This window comes from Amblyomma americanum, chromosome 2 (genome assembly GCF_052857255.1).
Source record: "Amblyomma americanum isolate KBUSLIRL-KWMA chromosome 2, ASM5285725v1, whole genome shotgun sequence".
Taxonomy (NCBI): Eukaryota; Metazoa; Arthropoda; class Arachnida; order Ixodida; family Ixodidae; genus Amblyomma; species Amblyomma americanum.
This window is the reverse complement of record NC_135498.1, coordinates 165,441,823-165,460,065: the sequence shown is the minus strand read 5'-3', so window position 1 is coordinate 165,460,065 and position 18,243 is coordinate 165,441,823. Positions and strand designations below refer to the sequence as shown.

At 48.8% G+C, this 18,243-nt stretch overlaps 1 protein-coding gene across 1 annotated transcript; it reads left to right on the top strand.

Annotated features, from left to right (window-relative positions):
* Window positions 1-10,528: 10,528 nt before the first annotated feature.
* Window positions 10,529-11,976, top strand: LOC144119245 (uncharacterized). The gene has a single exon (XM_077651914.1). It carries the CDS (start codon window positions 10,560-10,562, stop codon window positions 11,820-11,822), a length of 1,263 nt encoding a protein of 420 aa, XP_077508040.1. The 5' UTR covers window positions 10,529-10,559; the 3' UTR covers window positions 11,823-11,976.
* The last annotated feature ends 6,267 nt before the right edge of the window (window positions 11,977-18,243 follow it).

Below are 18,243 nucleotides of genomic sequence, written 5' to 3'. Positions count from 1 at the left end.
GAAAGACCTTCTTTCTTAAACCTCACAACTGTCCGAGGGCTCACTCCGGTCATCTCACCCACAATTGCGAGAACGTCACGCACAGTCTTCTCGGGGTGGAGCTTCCTTATGCTTGCGTAGACATTAACTATCACCGCCTTGCAGTCTTTAGAAAACTTTGGAGACTTCACCTTGGAAAAGAGGTGAACAGGAGATGTTTTCGAAGTCGAAGCGGGGGAAGAAAACAAGCGAGCAGGTGACAGCGACGCCATTTTCACAAACAGACCTGCCGGCTCAGCTGCGAAAACCTGATACAGCCGGCGCCTGAGAAAACGAAAAATCTGCGTCACTCGGTTCTGGAAAACATAAAAGAAAAATCAATCTATTTGCAAAATAAAACACTTCCATCGGTCTACTATAATATCAACTACTGTTCACTTTGCTTGTCAATTCATTTCTATTTTTATTTTTGACGCACTATATTATGATGCGGACGAGGATCGCAAACAGGCACCGTAGCCTTGGCTGCGTAGACAGCTAAGTATGAAACGAAGTATAGTGAGCCTGAGCTCTTGCATTCTACGATGGGCATCAGTCAATTCGTCTGGCTTGTTGTGTAGGCCGAGTTGCAGTAACTTCTCAGTGGAGGTGTTGACTGGTAGACCTAGGGCTGCCTTGTAGGCCTGCCTGAAGAGTCTTTCAATTTTGAGTGTCTCAGCGTTGTACAACTGTAGTTAGGGGAGGGCGAAATTTATCCTGCTGATGACAAAGGCTTGCACCAACCGACATAGATCTCTTTCCTTAGCTCCTGTTCTCCTGTTTGCTATGCGTTGGATCAGCCTATGGGTTTAGCGAACTGTGCCGTTCAATTTTTCGATTATTTCGGTATTTTGGTGGTTCTCTTGGATTATTAATCCAAGGATTCGGATGGAACCCACTTGTCTACTTTTACTTGCACTTGTATGCTTATGTTGGCTGGCGGGAGGCTGGATTTCCGTCCTCTCGGAATGTCTCTTTTAATTAAGAGCTCCCATTTGTTTTTTTTTTTTTTGAAGCGATGTTTATTGCCTCAGGGCATAAATACTATGAGGTGAAAGAGGAGTAAGATGCTTAAATAAATCAAAATGTTGAGTTGATCTAATGAAATCAAGAAGTGAACGATGATATGAACCCTGTTCCTATGCAATACATGACTCCGGATTGTCCGGTGAGACTCCCACTGACGCCAGGTGCCGAATTCTCGTCTGCTTCAGCGCCGGACAGCCCCACAACAGGTAGTGGGTATCCGCCTCACAGTCTCTGTTCTTGCAAACTAGACACCCGGGGCGGGGATATAAATCTTTGAAATGCGGCAACTTGCGTGTCACTGCTGGAGTTAGGGCAAACCCGACCCGTATCCTCCGAAGCGCAACCTCCTCTGCACGGGTAAGACCACGGGGGAGGGTTACCGCACACGGAGGGATTAGAGCACGTGTGCGGCACCGGAGGTGTTCTTTCCTTGTTAAAAGGAGGGTGCTGTCATCCAGAGTGAGGACTTGAGGGAAAGAGGAGTTTGGGGTCGAAAGGCGGGTCGCAGAATCTACGCGGCTTTGTGCGCTCAGGAGATCCCGCGGGGCCCACTCAATACGGATTTGTTGCGGGATGCGTGCCGCTAGACGATGGATGTCTTGGCAGATTTCTGGGGTGCGACTGACTCGTCGTAGTAGGCGTGTGACGTGAAGGGCGTCGGTGGGAATGAAAATGCAGGCCGCGGGTAGCATGGGAACGGCGGCCACAGAGCAAGGTGCCTCTTGAACCGCAAGCATCTCCGAACAAAAGGAGGAAGGAGGTTCTGAGAGGCGAAACCTTGACGTTTTGTTCAGAGCAGGCTTGCAAGGACAGTAAACAAATAATAATAATATTAATTGGATTTTGGGGAAAGGAAATGACGCAGTATCTGTCTCATATATCGTTGGACACCTGAACCGCGCCGTAAGGGAAGGGATAAAGGAGAGAGTGAAAGAAAGGAAGAAGAGGTGCCGTAGTGGAGGGCTCCGGAATAATTTCGACCACCTAACTGCTGCTGTTGTTTCGCAGGCCTGAATGCTTGCGTCAACGTACATAACGATGGAGCCATGCGGCAGAGTGGCGTCTTGCTCTATAATTCGGTCGCGAAACGACGATGCCGCGCGGGTAGATGATGGTCGACGTCGATCAGTTGGCTTGTGGTCGCTTAGCTGCACAAAACGCCAGGGAGGAAGAACTGGCGGGGGCGGCTGTAGAATGGAGTGCGATGAAGCATATGCCCTGAGTGCACACGTGGTGTATGTAAGGCTTCGATTTGGGTTGAGAACATTCTAGTCCTACCGTTTTAACGTAGGCTTCTATGGTATCGGCGGCCCTTTGTAGTGTCTCTTCTATTTCCCCATCATTTCCCTTCCTAATCCAGAGGATAATATCGTCGGCATAGAAAGTGTGTCTGAGATTAGGGATGGACTCGGGGTGTTTCGGCAGTTCTAGGAGGGCCAGGCTAAATAAGAACGGCGAGAGTACCGAGCCAAGTCAAGTCAAGTATACTTTATTCCAGACATGTAAAGAAAATCACACGGCTGAGGGGTAGGGAAAAAAAATACGCAATATTGCGGCTTCACAACGTTCCCTTCCCCTAAACTACATCGGCGGCAGGGATAATGAAAGCATATAAAGCATACATACAAACATACAAAGCACTTAGCTCACAATTTGAACATAACAAAAAAGAAATCGAAAAAAATAAGAACGTACGGTTTATCCGCAACCGGAAAAGCAATCAACATAATATATCTAACATCACATACAAAAAGAAAAGGCATTTCAAAGCAAACACATTCCAACACAAAGAGCAATCAAGGTATCGCAAAGGCGAGGCTAGCCCTGCAGGGTCCCCCGACAGCCCATGCGTATAGGATCCGAGATCACCCCACCGAGCGATATCTCTGCCGTCCTTTGGTCCAGAAACGATTTATGTAATTGAAGGTTCTGAATCCTGGATTTAGCCTCGATAGGTTAGTGAGGATGGCCTCGTGTGGCACGTTGTCAAAGGCCTTGTTTAAGTCTAATCCGGGGATAGATCTCGTGTTCTTGCTTTTGGGGATTACGTCTTCACTAAGTTGAATCATGACGTCCTGCGTGGACAGTTGGGCTCTAAAGCCTAGCATGGAGGGGGGGGGTAGGAATTCGTTATCCTTCGCGTATCCCTGGAGTCTGTATAGAACCACGTGTTCCATTAGTTTCCTTAATCAAGATGTAAGGAAGATGGGTCTTAGGTTTTGAGCTGTTAGCTTTTTCCCTGGTTTAGGTATAGAGGTGATTCTGGCGTGTTTCCATTCTTGAGGGATTTCACCCTCCTGCTAGAGTTTGTTGATTAAGTCAGTTAGGGCAGTCACTTAAGTAAGGTGTAGATTTCTCAACATTTTGTTGGAGACGCCGTCGGGTCCTGCCGCTGATGTCGTTTTTTGTTGGCTCATGACGTACCATATTTCCGCCGTGCTGATTTCCTAGTCTAATTCTGGGTTCGGCTCGCCCTTATACCAGGGAAGGGGGTTGGTGGATTGCGTGGTGTTTAGGTATCTATCCTTGAGTTCTTTGATCAAATCTTTTGCGTTACCTGCATATTTGTGTGCTACTTGAGCAAGTCTATTGCGTTGAGCCGATTTGGTCTGTGTGGGGTCGAGTAAGTGTCGCAGCAGAAGCCACGTGTTTTTCTTACCCAGGTGCCTGTTTATGCTGTCGCATACCTGTCACCACTGCTGTCTTTCCAGCTCGAACGCGTACGCTTCTATCTTCTTTTGCAGCTGTGTTATCCTCTTTCTGAGGGCACGATTTTGTTTTTGTTTTTTCCACCTCAGCTCTAAGCTCAGGTGGGTTTCCCACATGTGTTTCAATTTGGGGTCGGTCGTGTGTTGCGAGGTTATCGCCTCTGTCTCCTCTGTGGTGGCTTTTACTTCTTCCTTCAAGGCGCGGGTCCACTCGTTCAGGTTGCCGATTTCTTTCGGAGCGGTTTTGTTCCTAATTTTGCGGAAGCGGTCCCAATCTGTGAGTCTCGTTTTTAACGGGGGAGGTTTGTATGGGGCCTTCTCGAAGGTTGTTTCCACTATGCAGTGGTCGCTTCCTAACGCGAGGCCTGTATTTGTCCATATGGCTTAGTTAATGTTTTTACTAAGGGCAAGATCGGGGGTTGTGTCCATGCTGACGCTATTACCTATCCGAGTAGGCGCTTTGACGTCGTTAAGGATCGTCATACCCTCGTCTTGTATGGACTGCCATAGCGCCGTTCCTTTTACGCGCGCTATCCGGTATCCCCAGGCCGGGTGTTGCGCGTTGAAATCGCCTACCACAAGCTGGAATTTCCCTGCTAGTTTTACGGCCTTACGGATAATGTCGGAGGTTGCTTTAGTTCTGTCCTTGGGTGAACTATAGATGTTAAGAATGTAGACGTTTCTATCCCCTTTTCTGCGTGGCAGGATTTCCACTAGCGTGTGCTGGACCTTTGTGTCTTCGATTTCGTGTTGTATGGCTGCGATGTTGCGTTGAACGAAAGTCGCGGTGACCGAGATACGTTTCTTGCGGATCCGTGTTTGGGGGATTGTGAGGCGTGAAACCCGTTAATTTGATCGGGTAACTGGCTTCTTGTAGTGCTATGACATACGGTTTTTCGGATAGCTGATGAATATGGAGCTGCAGGTTGCAGCGTTTGTTTCTGTAGCCCCTGCAGTTCCAGTGCCAGATCTTAATTTTCTGAAGTCGAGGGACCATACTGAGTTGTTTGAGGGGGCTTCGTGGCAGTTGCTGCACGAGCATTTGCACGGTAGCTTCTAGAGCCGCGAGGCGGTCTAGTGCTGTTAGGCGTTGTAGGATTTGTTGGAGGGTCTCTCTCACTAGTGAGAGATTGTCTTTGGTTTCTTGGTTGTCTTTTTCAAGTTTGTCTAACCTCTCGTTTATGCGCGCAGTTCCTTTAGAGGTGACGGTGGTTTTTGGTTTGGGCTGCGGCTCACCCTCTGGAGATGCCCCAGCTACTCCCTTCGCGTTGGCATCTATGTCTGTCGACGCCTGTCTCTTTAGCGTTCCGCGGTTAGCGTCCGTATCCATCGCATCCTCGGCTACGTTTTGGGTCGGAGTAAGTTGAGCCGGTCGCGCGGCTACCGGTTTGTTGAGAGGAATATAATTAGGACCTGTTTTGACAAGATTTTCAAGCTCGTCTAGACGCCTAAGGAGTGCAGCATTCTCTTCTTTTAGCTTTCTATTATGCGATCATAATAGGGACACTACTTAGCTCAACGATAGCCCGGCCTGGCGCGGCCGCGACCACCCACAGCCGGTCTCGAGGGGAGCGCGCGCGCTCTCTTACGGCCTCTGCAAGAGGGGAAGTTGCGACCTACCACCGCATCTCTTCGGCGGCGCTGCGAGCCAACCCTCTCCGTTCAAAGAGAGCCGCTGAAATGCTAGCTAGAGGCAGCCTCGGCGCGTGCTGGTTTTGACACCTTGCACCTGTTATTGAACGGCTGCTCACAGCGTTGTACAAGAACCTGGAAACTGTGTATTATGCAGCCATCGCTATATATGCATGCAAAGGAGGGAAGTGGTAGATGGATCTCAAAACATTGAAGTTGGCATGCAGTGATGCCGTATAGCTCGGCTGGATCATTTGGGACTGGCTCGAGTAAAAGTGAAGCAAGGTATTTCAGTAGCAACCAGGGTTAGGAAACATTTATTTTCATCTCAAAAGCCGTCATAGTGTCTGTCGGTACTTCAAAATGTATTCTGACAATAATAGCATTTGCCGCTCGACTGCGTTCAAACGCACCTGTTCAATCTGTTTGCACTGCACGAAACACAGTAGATAGGACAAATCATTTGCTCTTTGAAACTCTGACAACGTTTCCCATACTTAAAAGAACTTACAGCAATAACAAGAACTGCTTGTAATGAATTATACAACATTGTCGTGTGACTGACAGTTTCGAGTGATGTCGTTTAGAGCCTGAAATGCTTTCGCGTTGGTTTGTGGATAAACCCAGATGGCTTGTCATTTTGGTCTGTCACCTTCTTTGTGTAATTGACGAGAAGAATTCGGAGAAACTTCTCAGAGATCAGATCTGCTAAGCGTTTGGAGTGGCTCCTCTCAACACCTTCCGGGCAGCATAGGAGGGGAGAATCTTCATGATGTGGCTCAACGATTGGTTGCAATGTTTCAAGAATATTTGATAGTGGAAGATCCTTGAACACCTTTTCAAAAAACGTCGAAATAATTTCCAAGAGAGCTAGAAATTTTGGCTTTGGATAGTGAATTTCACCATTCTCCTGGGCACGCAGAAGTTTGTAAAGGGGGCTGCTAGTCTTTCTCGTCATCGCAAACATTACGCAAGCGTCACACCCAATATCACTGATAGGTTTGGCAATATGGCCGCCTACGGACACAAAGCCTGAATAAGCAACAGACGCAGGTGGAGCTAGATGTGCTCGCAGAGCTTTCAGTGCTTCAACTACATCTTGGGGAACAGAGGCGGCCGCTTCTTCAGCATCTTCACCTTGATTAGTGGCTTCTTTCGATAGCAGCGCATTTTTTTTTACAATGTGATCCAGAGCTGCTGTAACAACTCTTGCGTCCAGCGCGTCGTTACCTCCGCACATAAAGCGCAATTTTCCGAACAATGCCTCGACAGGATCGCTGTTGAACTTTCTAGTGAGAACGCAGTTGACGCCTCTTCTCAGTAGAAATTGAGTTACCTCCACTGTGGATTTCGTGGTGAAAAGTAGGGCACTGTACGTTTCCTTTGTGAAGTTTCCAACGCCAGTGGCAATGGAAAAGTCTTGAATATTCTTCACGTAGCTGCAAAACTCAGTTTGCAGCCACAGTAGCCGGCCATCGTCTTCCTTGGAGATGGGCATTTTGCAGTCACTTCCCTTGTATATTTTGTCATGAATGTCGAACCATTTCTTCATCACTTTCATGAATTGGATCGTAGATGTTGCGTCCTTGAAAGGAAAGAGAATAGAGCTGACTCGCGAGTTCTGCTGGAGGTGCTCGAGAGCCGCGGTGACTCGGGGCGAAAATACCTGCACGGCGCGTAGCATGCTCATTTTCTCAACGTTTGACGGATACACATGCTTTCGTGTCAGATTTCTGGCCAACTTTACCGTCATTTCCTTCTGGTGCTCGTACAATTTCTGCACAAATGCACCGCTGATGACGCCAGTACTGTCTGTGAGCTCCCGTTTCAAAAATTGGCTGCGGACATTCTTGTAAACATGGCAAGGATCGAAGCTTAAAAAATTACTGTTTCATCGTCCTGAGGATGCTTCACTATAGTTGACAACGAACCGTTCCCCATGTGCTTAAACATCGTTCTGTTGGCTGAGTAGTTATCCGTAATGATACGAATGACTACAAAACCGCATTCCTCAGCTGCAGAGATGACGTCCTTCGTCCACGCATACAAGTCTCTCCCGCTGAATTGCTTTGTAAAATAGAATGAACATGGTATCTTGTACGAGCTGACCACTCCGTGGAGCACGGAACATAGCACTCGGTTAGCAAGCGTTTCGTTCTTGGTACGTGCCGCACCGTTTCCTGGCTTGTCTCTGATGCCAAAAACCACGTCAGATTTTCGATCATATATGCACTTTGGCTTTATTGCTGCTTCATCGATTATTAATGAAGTCATGTGCTGTTTGTGGCTGAGAAGGGAAGCTTCCTGAATTAACCTTTCTTTCATGGCGTAACTCATTCCAGAAGACGTTGAGCTGGGACCAACGTAGCGCTGCAGTGGGCACTCATGTGGCAGTGTTAGCAGAGTAGTACGGGCATGATCATAACCCTTCGGCGAAATAAATCGCCATATGACGCACTCTTTGATTACTTCTTCGGGATAAGTCTGGAATTTCTTCTGATATCCGTCGATTTGGTGAAGCAGGAAGACGGCCTTTTTCTCCCCCTTTTCAGCGCCTGAAGCAACATTTTTAAGAGATGAGTAGCGCTTGTCGTCGCAATATGTGGATACCACCTTCCTTTCTGCTTCTAGTTGCTGCTGTACTTTTGAGACCTTGGAGCGATAGTACGCTACCTGTGAACGAAGCCTCGCTGTCATTAAAAGGTATCGGCTAGCTGGCTGCTCATCGTTGTTTGTTGTTTGCGGGCATATAGTAGCCATCTGCTTGGTTTCACCTTCCGGCAACTCTAACAATGCATGCTCGCAATTTTCCGGCTCTGCCTTTTCGTTTTGCTGGCTTCCTGGAAGGAGCAATGTCTCTGACCCTTAGGGTACTGCGTGCTTCCTCAACACCACCTAGACTTTTAAGGCCTCTCCACGATTTCTCCTCCGACGCGTGACGTCACCGCACTACGACGCAGGAGCAGCCACCGCCGACCGCTGCGGCAGCACCTCCTGGCGGCCGCTGCCGCCGTTCTCCTCCCGCGCTGTTTCAAATTGTTGAAGTGCGGAGTACTCCGAGGCGTATTTGCGTATAGCAAATTGAAGATAATGAATTTCACCGTTTTAAAAGACATGAAAGATATCTGGTTCAATGTAACAATCTTCGTTCGCATTTCTGGAAACTGTTCAATCTTTTAAAAGCTTACTTTGTGCAGTTTTTCTAGTATATTGTTGAAAGCAATCATTTGAAAGGAGACATCGCGATTGCTGTAAACATCACTACCGTCGTGTTTGAACATGTGCTGCACGTGTCGTGTGTTACATGCTGTTCCTCCGCCGTTCTTTCTTTCTGTGTCATTTGCTGAAGCTTCCTTGCGGGCTGTGAATACTCGAAGTGCAATCCTGGGAAACGTCTGTGAAAGTGCTGTGCGCGTGTGACAGTTCCTGAGCCATTTGTTAAAATGCCAGGACACTGTTGTGTTCCCGGCTGCCGCGGGAATTACGATGGAGAAAAGACTGTGCGCGTCTTCACTTTCCCAGCTGATGCTGACAGAAGGAGGCAATGGTTGAAAGCCATTCCACGTGCTGATTTCGAACCCGGAAAGCGCTCAGTGGTAAGTCGAAAAAGCGTGATATTTATTCCGCGACGTAGCTGTGTGTACATAATGCGCTACAACATGGCCAAGTGGGCGAGCTGGAAATATTCTAAATTTCAAATATTTCACCGCGCTAATTGCTATTGCACCCATGGAATTAATCATCTTGAATATGCTAACCTTATCTGCGCTGGGCTTTGCAGGTCTGCGAGCGGCACTTTAAAGAATCAGACATTCGGACTTCTTCTAAGTATGTGGACTCAAAAACGGGCAAAGTCGTCGAGGCAAAATTGAAGATCGCTCGTCTCAGCTCCGACGCCATTCCCAGTGTGTTCCCGAACTGTCCCGCGTACCTTTCTGCGCCCGCCACTACGTCCTGAGAAGCACCGACTGAAAAGTGAATGCGTCTTGAAGCAGCTTCTTTACGAGATGCCATCGCCATGTCACTCCACACACACGAGGAGGAAGAAGCAAAGAACAAGATTGACACTTTCCAAGTTCTACTGGAGTGCCTTCCTCAAATCAAGCATTCTGATTTTTGGAATGTTATTTCTCGACCTGCCTGCGTCCTTTTTCTCAATCTTGCTGTTGATGACGTCCCTCGTGTTTTGTCGTCAGTCACGGTCTTAGAAAACCTCACGGTGAAAGTTCATTACCGAAATGTGCAGCTGACTACAATTGATGGCATAGATACCATCCCTCACACAGTACATGATATCCGTTGCTTGATAGGTCTGCTGGATGCTGTAGAGTCGTTTCACGGAAAATTGTTGTCTAAGCATGAAGAAAAAATTGATGGTTTGCTTAAGTTGGCACTTTCCCTGCTTGAAGATGCCTTAAATTGTGAACTGGCAGATGTTGAACAACCCAATGCAGTTAGTTTTTTGAAAGAGCAAGTTTCTCTTCTTCTTGTCAAGCATAGCAGGTCATCCCGGTATTCTGCAGAGTTGCTGGTATTCTCAAGCATTTTATTTACAGCTTCTCCGCATGCTTATAGGTTCCTTCACAGTTCAGGAAACCTTAGATTACCCCATCAATCTACAATACGCCGTATATGTAACTCCTACAGCGTAAGCCCGGCAGCTGAACAGCAAGGCACTTCTTTCCTATCTTATGCAAAGAAGCTTGTCGCAGCAATGACGGAGCATGAAAAAATTGTTGTACTCATGATGGACGAAATTCACCTGCAGCCGTATTTTGATTATAAGGGAGGAGTAATTGTTGGTGCCGCTACAAATAGCCCTAATGCAGCAAAAACAGCCCATGTTTTTATGATGCAAAGCTTGCTTTCGCGTCAGAAGAATGTTGTGCACATACTGCCAGTAGAGCGCATCAACGCACAGCAGCTTCACACTATTCTGCATAGCATCATTACTCAGCTAGAGCATGTTGGGTTGCGTATAATCGCAGTCATAGCTGACAATAACACAATCAACCGGAAAACATTGTCACTTTTTGGGGCCCCCTGCAAACTTCAGAGTGTGTACCACACCCTGCAGACTCTAAACGTCCTCTCTTTTTTCTGATTGATCCTGTACACTTAATAAAATGCGTCATGAATAACTGGATCAATCAGCGAAATGCTGGAACATGCATGTTCTTTCCTAGCCCCACAGGACCTAATATAAAGCCACCTATACTTACAGCTTCATTTAAAACACTTCGAGAACTTCACTCGAAAGAACAGGGTCAGCTGATTAAATCAGCACCAACACTTTCGTCTAAATCTCTGAACCCATCGAATATTGAGCGACAGAATGTCAAGCTTGCGCTAAGGATTTTCAGCCCGTCTACGGCAGCAGCTCTGCGATCATGTGGGCCCAGACTTGAGCTAGATCATGTGTGTGGTACTGCACAGTTCCTTGAAACAATAACAAAGTGGTGGAACATTGTAAATGTAAAGACATGCAACAAGGGTACTCGACTTCGTGATGAGCTGCAGTCACCGATTACATCAGCGTCAAGTCCACAGATCCAGTTTCTGTTAAGTATAGTGGAGTGGCTAGATCTTTGGCAGTCTCTCAAATTTGACACAGGCATACTTACAAGAGAGACTCACAGTGCGCTCCGACTCACGACAGACACCTTGGAAAAGGTGACTAGGTATTGCCTAGATGAAATGAACTTCGAGTATGTACTTTTAGGAAAGGTTCAGACTGATTGCTTGGAAGAGAGGTTCGGCAAATACCGCCAACTATCCGGTGCGCAATACCACATTTCTATAAGACAAGTCTATGAGTCGGAGCGAAAGCTTCGTCTGCAGAACATTCTGGAGCTCCCAGAGTTTGAGGATGCAACAGATGCGGTGGCAGTAAACGATGCAGTACTTGAAGTGTTTGACATTGAGGTAACGGACGACGATTATGCGAAGGCGCCAAATCTCCCAGCAACCACTTACGTTGCTGGCTATTGTGCCCACGCTGCGTTCAAAAAGCTGTCATGCATGACTTGCAAAGAAAATTTAATGCTAGAAGATGAAATTGAAGTAGAAGGTGGGGAGTTAGTCAAGGCCATGACTCGTGGTAGTCTCAAGTTTCCACAGCCTGCCATAGTAAATGATGTTCTTACTGCTGAGATAGTTCTTGACAAACTGAGAAGCGAACAGCATGCGACACAGTTTCATGCACTACCAAATCAGAAGGAGGCTCTCTTGGCACTCACACATGATGTGTTAAACGACGGCATTGACTTTGATGTGTGTGAGAATCGGCACACTCCACAGTTGGTAATTCAATATGTCCTAAGTGCAGTAGCAAACACGCTTCTAAATAACCTTTGTGAAAGAAAAAATGATCAACTTATAGTTGAAAAGGCTGCAAAAGAAAAAGAGAGAAAATTGAAGACATTGAAGAATTGACTACTCTGTGTGCTTGTGACTGTTTTTGTTAGTTTTTTTAGTTTCGAAACCAGTTTTTGCGTTGTATTATTATATATTCTGCATATTTTCTTTTGTTTGCTTTCTGTTTACAGCTTTTCTGTTGTTGGCTTCACTTACTGCATTTTATGATTCAGTGCTGCAACAGTTTCCTTACCTCCTACTCCTACTGATCGTGTTTCTCATCTGAAAATAAAATACGACTTGTGAAAGTCCTCTGCATTGTTCATTTTCAATAAAAAAAATATTACGAACGTATCTTCACACATGCGCGCTTTGATATAAAGTCAGTAAATGTCTGCTAAAATGTAACTGCTTATACTTTCAAAGAAACAAGAACAAAAAAAAATTCGGTTATGGTGTGGGCAAGCAAAACACGATTTAAAAAAAAAAGTAATTTTCTTTTCGAGAGACATAATCAGCACTTTGAAATGCGCGAAATGCGTGCGAGCGCGGAAGCCGAACCTACTGGGCCGTCGCAGTGCGGTGACGTCACGCAAACGTGGAGAGGCCTTAAAAAGTCTAGGTGATGTTGGCTTTCTTCGCACTAGGTGCTAGGTAAGAAGGATACCCTTTAAATACAGTTGGAACACACCGGGAACCAGTTTTCTTATTTTAGAATCACTTACGTAGTTACTCGTCAAGAAATGCTTGCTGCATACTGTAGTCAATGGTGATTTGTCATTAATGACGAGATTTTCCCGAGAAATGCTATTTTGCCATTAGGTGCACAGTTCCTGGTCGACTGGAAACTGGTGAAATGACACACCGGGAGTCTTTCCGGACCACGATTGACAGAACGGCACACAACTGTACACCATGGCCACACTATAGCGAAGCTTCACTTCACAAGTTTGTGAGACGAGTATCCATGAGAAGTCCGATGCAGAAACTTACTGGGGAAGGTGACCTTGTCAGTATGGCGAGCGAAGCATGAGGCAGGCGTATTGATGACTTCACGTGGCAAGCCTTTCATTCACACGTTTAAGCACAGCGACAAAACCAGCACGTGAAAAAATGGGCCCGCGCGCGTGGCGACTTGCTGCTCAAAACCGGCTCCGGCGCCCCCGCAACAAGGGTTGGCTCGCTGCGCCCTCTCGCGGAGATCAGCGGTTGAGCAGCGCAGAAAAAATGCATTGTCCCCTTGGCGCCTGCTCAGGCCGCAAGGAGAGATCGAAAGCGCGCGTCAAGACCGGCCTTGGACCACCAGGGCTAACTCCCGCTCCTCCCGCTAGGGGCGCTGCAGCCGAGCACGTGACACCGTCGGAGGCGGACGCTTTTTTTCGGAGCTCCAGCGACTACGTCTGAAGCTAAGTGCCTTTTGGTGTTTGCGCTTGTACATGCTTTCGGGCAGTAGTTTTAAACCGAGTTAAGGGTAGAAAGGCTAGCGGAAGTGTGTGTGCCGAAGGTTTTTGCGTAGAAATTTTGGAAGGCTTTTACCTTGCGCATTGCTGAAAGTTTTTGGTGTAGGATTTTTGGCGGGCGTTTACGTTGCGTAGTGCCGAAGGTTTTTGAGTAGGAATTTTGGTGGGCTTTTACGTTGTGTAGTGCCGAAGGTTTCTTCTCTAGGAATTTTGGCGGGCTTTTACGTTGCGTAGTGCCGAAGTTTTGTGTAATATTCTTGGCGGGTTTTTACGCATAGGAATTTTGGCGGGCTTTCACAAGGCGTAGTCGGCCGGACGATGGGTCGGCAAGCTAGGAAAGTTAAGGAGGACAAGGACGGGGAGTTAGTACAGTGCCAGGAGTGCGACCGTTGGTGTTACTTAGATGAGACAGGGTTCGGGAGCTTAGCCGAGGCGGGTGAGGCTAGCTTCGTGTGTAAGATGTGCAAGCGGTTTGGGGACGCCGTTCATGCGTTAAAAGGGGAATGGGAAGCTGGGTTTAATGCACTTAATGCGGACCGGCAGGTCGAACGAGAGGCACGGATTAAGCTGGAAGCTCAGGTCGCCGATTTGATTAAAAAGGAGGAGAGTAATGCCGCCCTGTTGAAGCGAATGGTGGGCGAGATTAAAGAAGAGCGGGAAAAGCGGACCCAGCTAGAAAAACAGGTTGAAGCGCTCAGGTCGCGGCCGGCTGGGCACCCCAGTTCGGAGAAGTGTCAGGTGGGGGACGAGGCTCGTCGAACGTACAGTGCTGTAGTGCAGCGAGCATTGAGTGAGAAAAATGAGAACGAAATGAAAAAGGTTAAAGCGGGCATGGAAACTCGCGACAATAGCGTACAGCGGCAGGAGAGTCAGCTAGAGCGATCCGGAGGCCAACAGATGGAATTAGGAAGCGAACGTTTGGGGCACAGGAGAGTTCTGGTGGTCGGGGATTCGAATGTAGCGAGGGTTGAGGAAGGCGTTCTGACGGCAGTGAAAGCAGACAGGCGGGTGCAGGTGGAGGCTCAGTCGGGAAAGTGCATGGTGTTACGTCTCGCCTACGACGCGCGGTATAGCCGGCGCGGATGCAACGGACGCCGCGGCTTCGTTCAAAGTGGCGGTCATTTTGGGCCCGTTCATCGCTGCCGCAACGTCTCCCGCCAAGCGCGTCCAGGCAGGTTTCAGTGCCACGTGTCGTCGTGCGTGTGTGTGTGCATGTTGGTGCCCACGCTTGTCAAAGCGCGGCAGCCGGGGGAGAGGAGCTCCCCAACTGGGAGGCGAGGAGGTCTGACCGGCGCCGGCCCGGCGGACGCGCACGTCACGTCTGAACATGTTCAAGCGTCGCCGTATCGGACGCCTCTTCCCAAGCGGTTCCTTCTTGCCCTCGACTCCGAAGGTATAAAAGCAGCTGCCCCGGACGCCAGAGAGAGACTTCGATTTCTTCCTTCGAGTAACGTGGTCGCCCTGACCGACTGCTCTATTGCGATGCCAGAATAAACAAGTTGTTCTGTTGCCAGTCGACTCATCCTTTGCCGGGACCTTCGGATGTTTCCAGCTGTGCCCCAGGCTGCCAGGCCAACGCTACCCTTGGGGCTTGCAACCCATTTGCAACAACTGGTTGCCAGCGGTGAGATCCCGACAACGGAGGCCAGCAGCGAAGATATGCGGTCAACTGTATGCTGAGCAGCACAACGACCATCCGGGAGCAGTGCAACGAGCCCTGTGTGATGACTGGTTGCCTGCAGCGGAACGACTGCGCTGAATTCTTGGCTGCGAGGTTTGGTGAGTGCGGGACTTTCTTCTTCTGAGTTTTGCCAGGCTTTTGTTAGTGTCAGAAACAGAGCTGGTAATTGTGTTGTCGTTGCTGCCGGGTTAGTTTGCGGCAAGACAATAGTAGGAAGTAGAGAAAGCAGCATTCGGAGCAGCCATGGATTTGAAGTCGTTGCGCAAACCGAAATTGCTGGAGCTTGCAAGAGAGTTGGGTCTGGATGTCTCAGACAAACTCAGAAAACCAGAACTGCTAAGGGCTATTCTTGAGTTGGAGGCTGAGGATGACGAGCTGTCGGAATGCCTTGAGACCATTGAGGAGAGGGAGCAAAAAGAGAAAGACGAGCGCGAACGTAAAGAACAAAAAGAGAAAGACGAGCGCGAACGTAAAGAACAAAAACAAAAAGAGAAAGACGAGCGCGAACGTAAAGAACAAAAAGAAAAAGAGAAAGACGAGCGCGAACGTAAAGAGCAAAAAGAGGAGCGCGAATGTAAAGAGCAAAAAGAGAAAGAAGAGCGCAACCGTCAACACGCTTTGGAAATGAAGCGTCTCGAGGTAGAGATGGAACGCCCTCGTAATGGAAGTCAGGCACACGGTGCAGGAGAACGGGTATCGTTCAAAATGACTGACCTGATGCGGCCGTTTTGCTTGGAGAGGACATTGGTTTGTTCCTGGTTAACTTTGAGCGAACGTGCGAGAAGCAGGGGTTCTCTCGGGAAACGTGGCCACAGCACTTGCTCACTTTGTTACCCGGCGAGGCGGCCGACGTAGTCGCTCGCTTGAAGAGAGAGGAGGCAGAGGATTTCGACCGAGTGAAATCGAGTCTGCTAAAAAAGTACAGGCTGTCAGCGGAGGCGTTCCGTCGGAAGTTTTGGGAAAATGAAAAAGGCAGAAGTGAGTCATATACAGAGTTTGCCTACAGGCTTATGTCAAACATGCAGGAGTGGCTCAAAGAAGAGAAAGCGTTTGGTGACCACGAGAAAATTCTGCAATGTTTCGGGCTGGAACAGTTTTATAGTCGTTTACCTGAGAACGTGCGGTACTGGGTCTTGGATAGGCCAGACGTTAGTACAGTGGCTAAAGCCGCCGAGCTAGCCGAGGAGTTTGTGACGCGTCGGGCTCGCGGAGCTAAGGACGGTCAAAAGGGTGAATTTGGCTCCAAGTCTGAGAGGCCGAAGTTCACACCCATGAGAGCAAGGGGGGACACACGTAGTGCGGATGCGAGTGAAAGCAGTCCGACCGAACGTAAGGAGACGGCGGCAGCCGAAGCCGAACGCAGAAAGCGGTTCGAGAGGAGGCAAGCGCGCGTGTGTTATACGTGCCAGAAGCCGGGTCACTTTTCGGCGCAGTGTCCAGAAACAAAAAGAGAAGTCGTGTGTTTGTCATTATGTAGCACTGACGAGAACATGAAGCTTCTCGAGCCTTACATGCGAGACTTCCTCGTGAACGGGAAAGAGTGCCGAGTGCTTCGTGATTCCGCAGCTACAATGGATGTAGTTCACCCCTCTTACGTAGAACCCGATATGTTCACGGGCGAGTGCGCATGGATCAAGCAAGCCTTGGAAGCTCATAGCGTGTGTCTGCCCGTAGCAAAAGTGCTTATTGAAGGACCTTTCGGAGCACTTGAGACGGAGGCCGTAGTGTCATCTATGCTGCCCCCCCCCCCCCCCCCCAGTACCCGTACCTATTTTCGAACAGGTCCGATCACCTCCTGCGCGAGAAGGGGCTTTTGTTTGGTGAGGCTAGCGTTCAGGCCTTAACCAGATCGAGAGTTCGGGAGCTCGCTGAAAAGGCGGTAGTTGCGGGGCCGACGTTGTCGAACAATGAAAAAGGGTCGGAGGCGCAACAAGCTGGTATTCAGAGCACGTCCGAACTGAATAAAATTGAGCCTGTAGCGTTGAAGGCACCAGGTACTGGAGAGGAAATGCCCGACACGGGAAAGTTAGAAGAGCTTCCGGTCGAGCTTCCGGGACTAGGCTCAGTGACGAACAGGGAAGACACTGATCAGGTCATTAGTGACTTAATCATTAAAGCACCGCTGTCGGCTGAGCACAAAACCGAACTACACCAACTCTTACAATAGTTTCAAGGTCAGTTCTCTGAGAGGCCTGGTAGGACTTCTGTCCTTACTCATGATATAGAACTTACCTCCCCAGAGCCAGTACGATCCAAGGCGTACCGGGTGTCACCCCGCCAGCGCGATATTATGGAGGCTGAGGTAAAGAAAATGCTACAGCTCGGTGTTATTGAGGCGGGTGAGAGTGATTATACCTCCCCTTTGATTTTAGTTGAGGTACCGGGCAAGGAACCTCGTCCTTGCGTCGACTACCGCAGGCTTAATTCCATCACTAAGGATCAAATTTATCCGATCCCTAACATCGAGGAGCGCCTTGAGAAAGTTAGTAGCGCTCAGTTTATTTCCACCCTAGATCTTGTCAGGGGTTATTGGCAGGTTCCACTTACAGAAGAGGCTAGTAGGTATGCGGCGTTCATTTCACCAATGGGAACATTCCGTCCTAAAGTTTTGAGTTTTGGTTTGAAGAACGCGCCATACTGCTTTTCAAGCCTCATGGACAAAGTGTTGCGGGGACAGGAAGAATTCGCTTTACCGTATTTAGACGACGTAGCGATATTCTCCGCATCCTGGTCTGAGCATATGGCACACTTGCGGGCAGTGCTAACCCGCCTGCGCGAAGCGGGCTTGACAGTCAAGGCTCCCAAGTGCCAATTAGCACAGGCCGAGGTTGTCTACCTCGGTCACGGGATTGGACAGGGTCGTCGCCGCCCCTCTGAAGTAAAGGTGGCCGCTGTGCGAGACTTCCCGCAACCGCGCACGAAGACCGATATTCGGTCGTTCTTAGGTGTCGCCGGCTACTATCAGAGGTACATCCCCAGGTACTCCGATATCGCGGCTCCCCTGACGGATGGTCTAAGAAAAACAGAGCCCCAAACAGTCGTCTGGAGCGAGACAAAGGAAAGAGCTTTTAGCGCCCTAAAGAGCGCCCTAACAAGCCAGCCTGTGCTACGATCGCCAGACTGCACAAAAGGGTTCGTTGTTCAGTGCGATGCTAGTGAGCGAGGCATGGGCGTTGTACTGTGCCAAAGGGACAATGGAGAAGTGGAACACCCCGTCCTGTATGCTAGTCGTAAGCTGACCTGTCGTGAGCAGGCGTACAGCGCCACCGAGAAAGAGTGTGCGTGTCTCGTGTGGGCCGTTCAAAAATTGTCATGCTACCTAGCCGGCTCGAGGTTTATCATTGAGACGGATCACTGC

Bases quoted from the DNA above. Each gene is read 5' to 3' on its own strand.
- LOC144119245 (XM_077651914.1), top strand. From the start codon at position 10,560: ATGTTCTTTCCTAGCCCCACAGGACCTAATATAAAGCCACCTATACTT.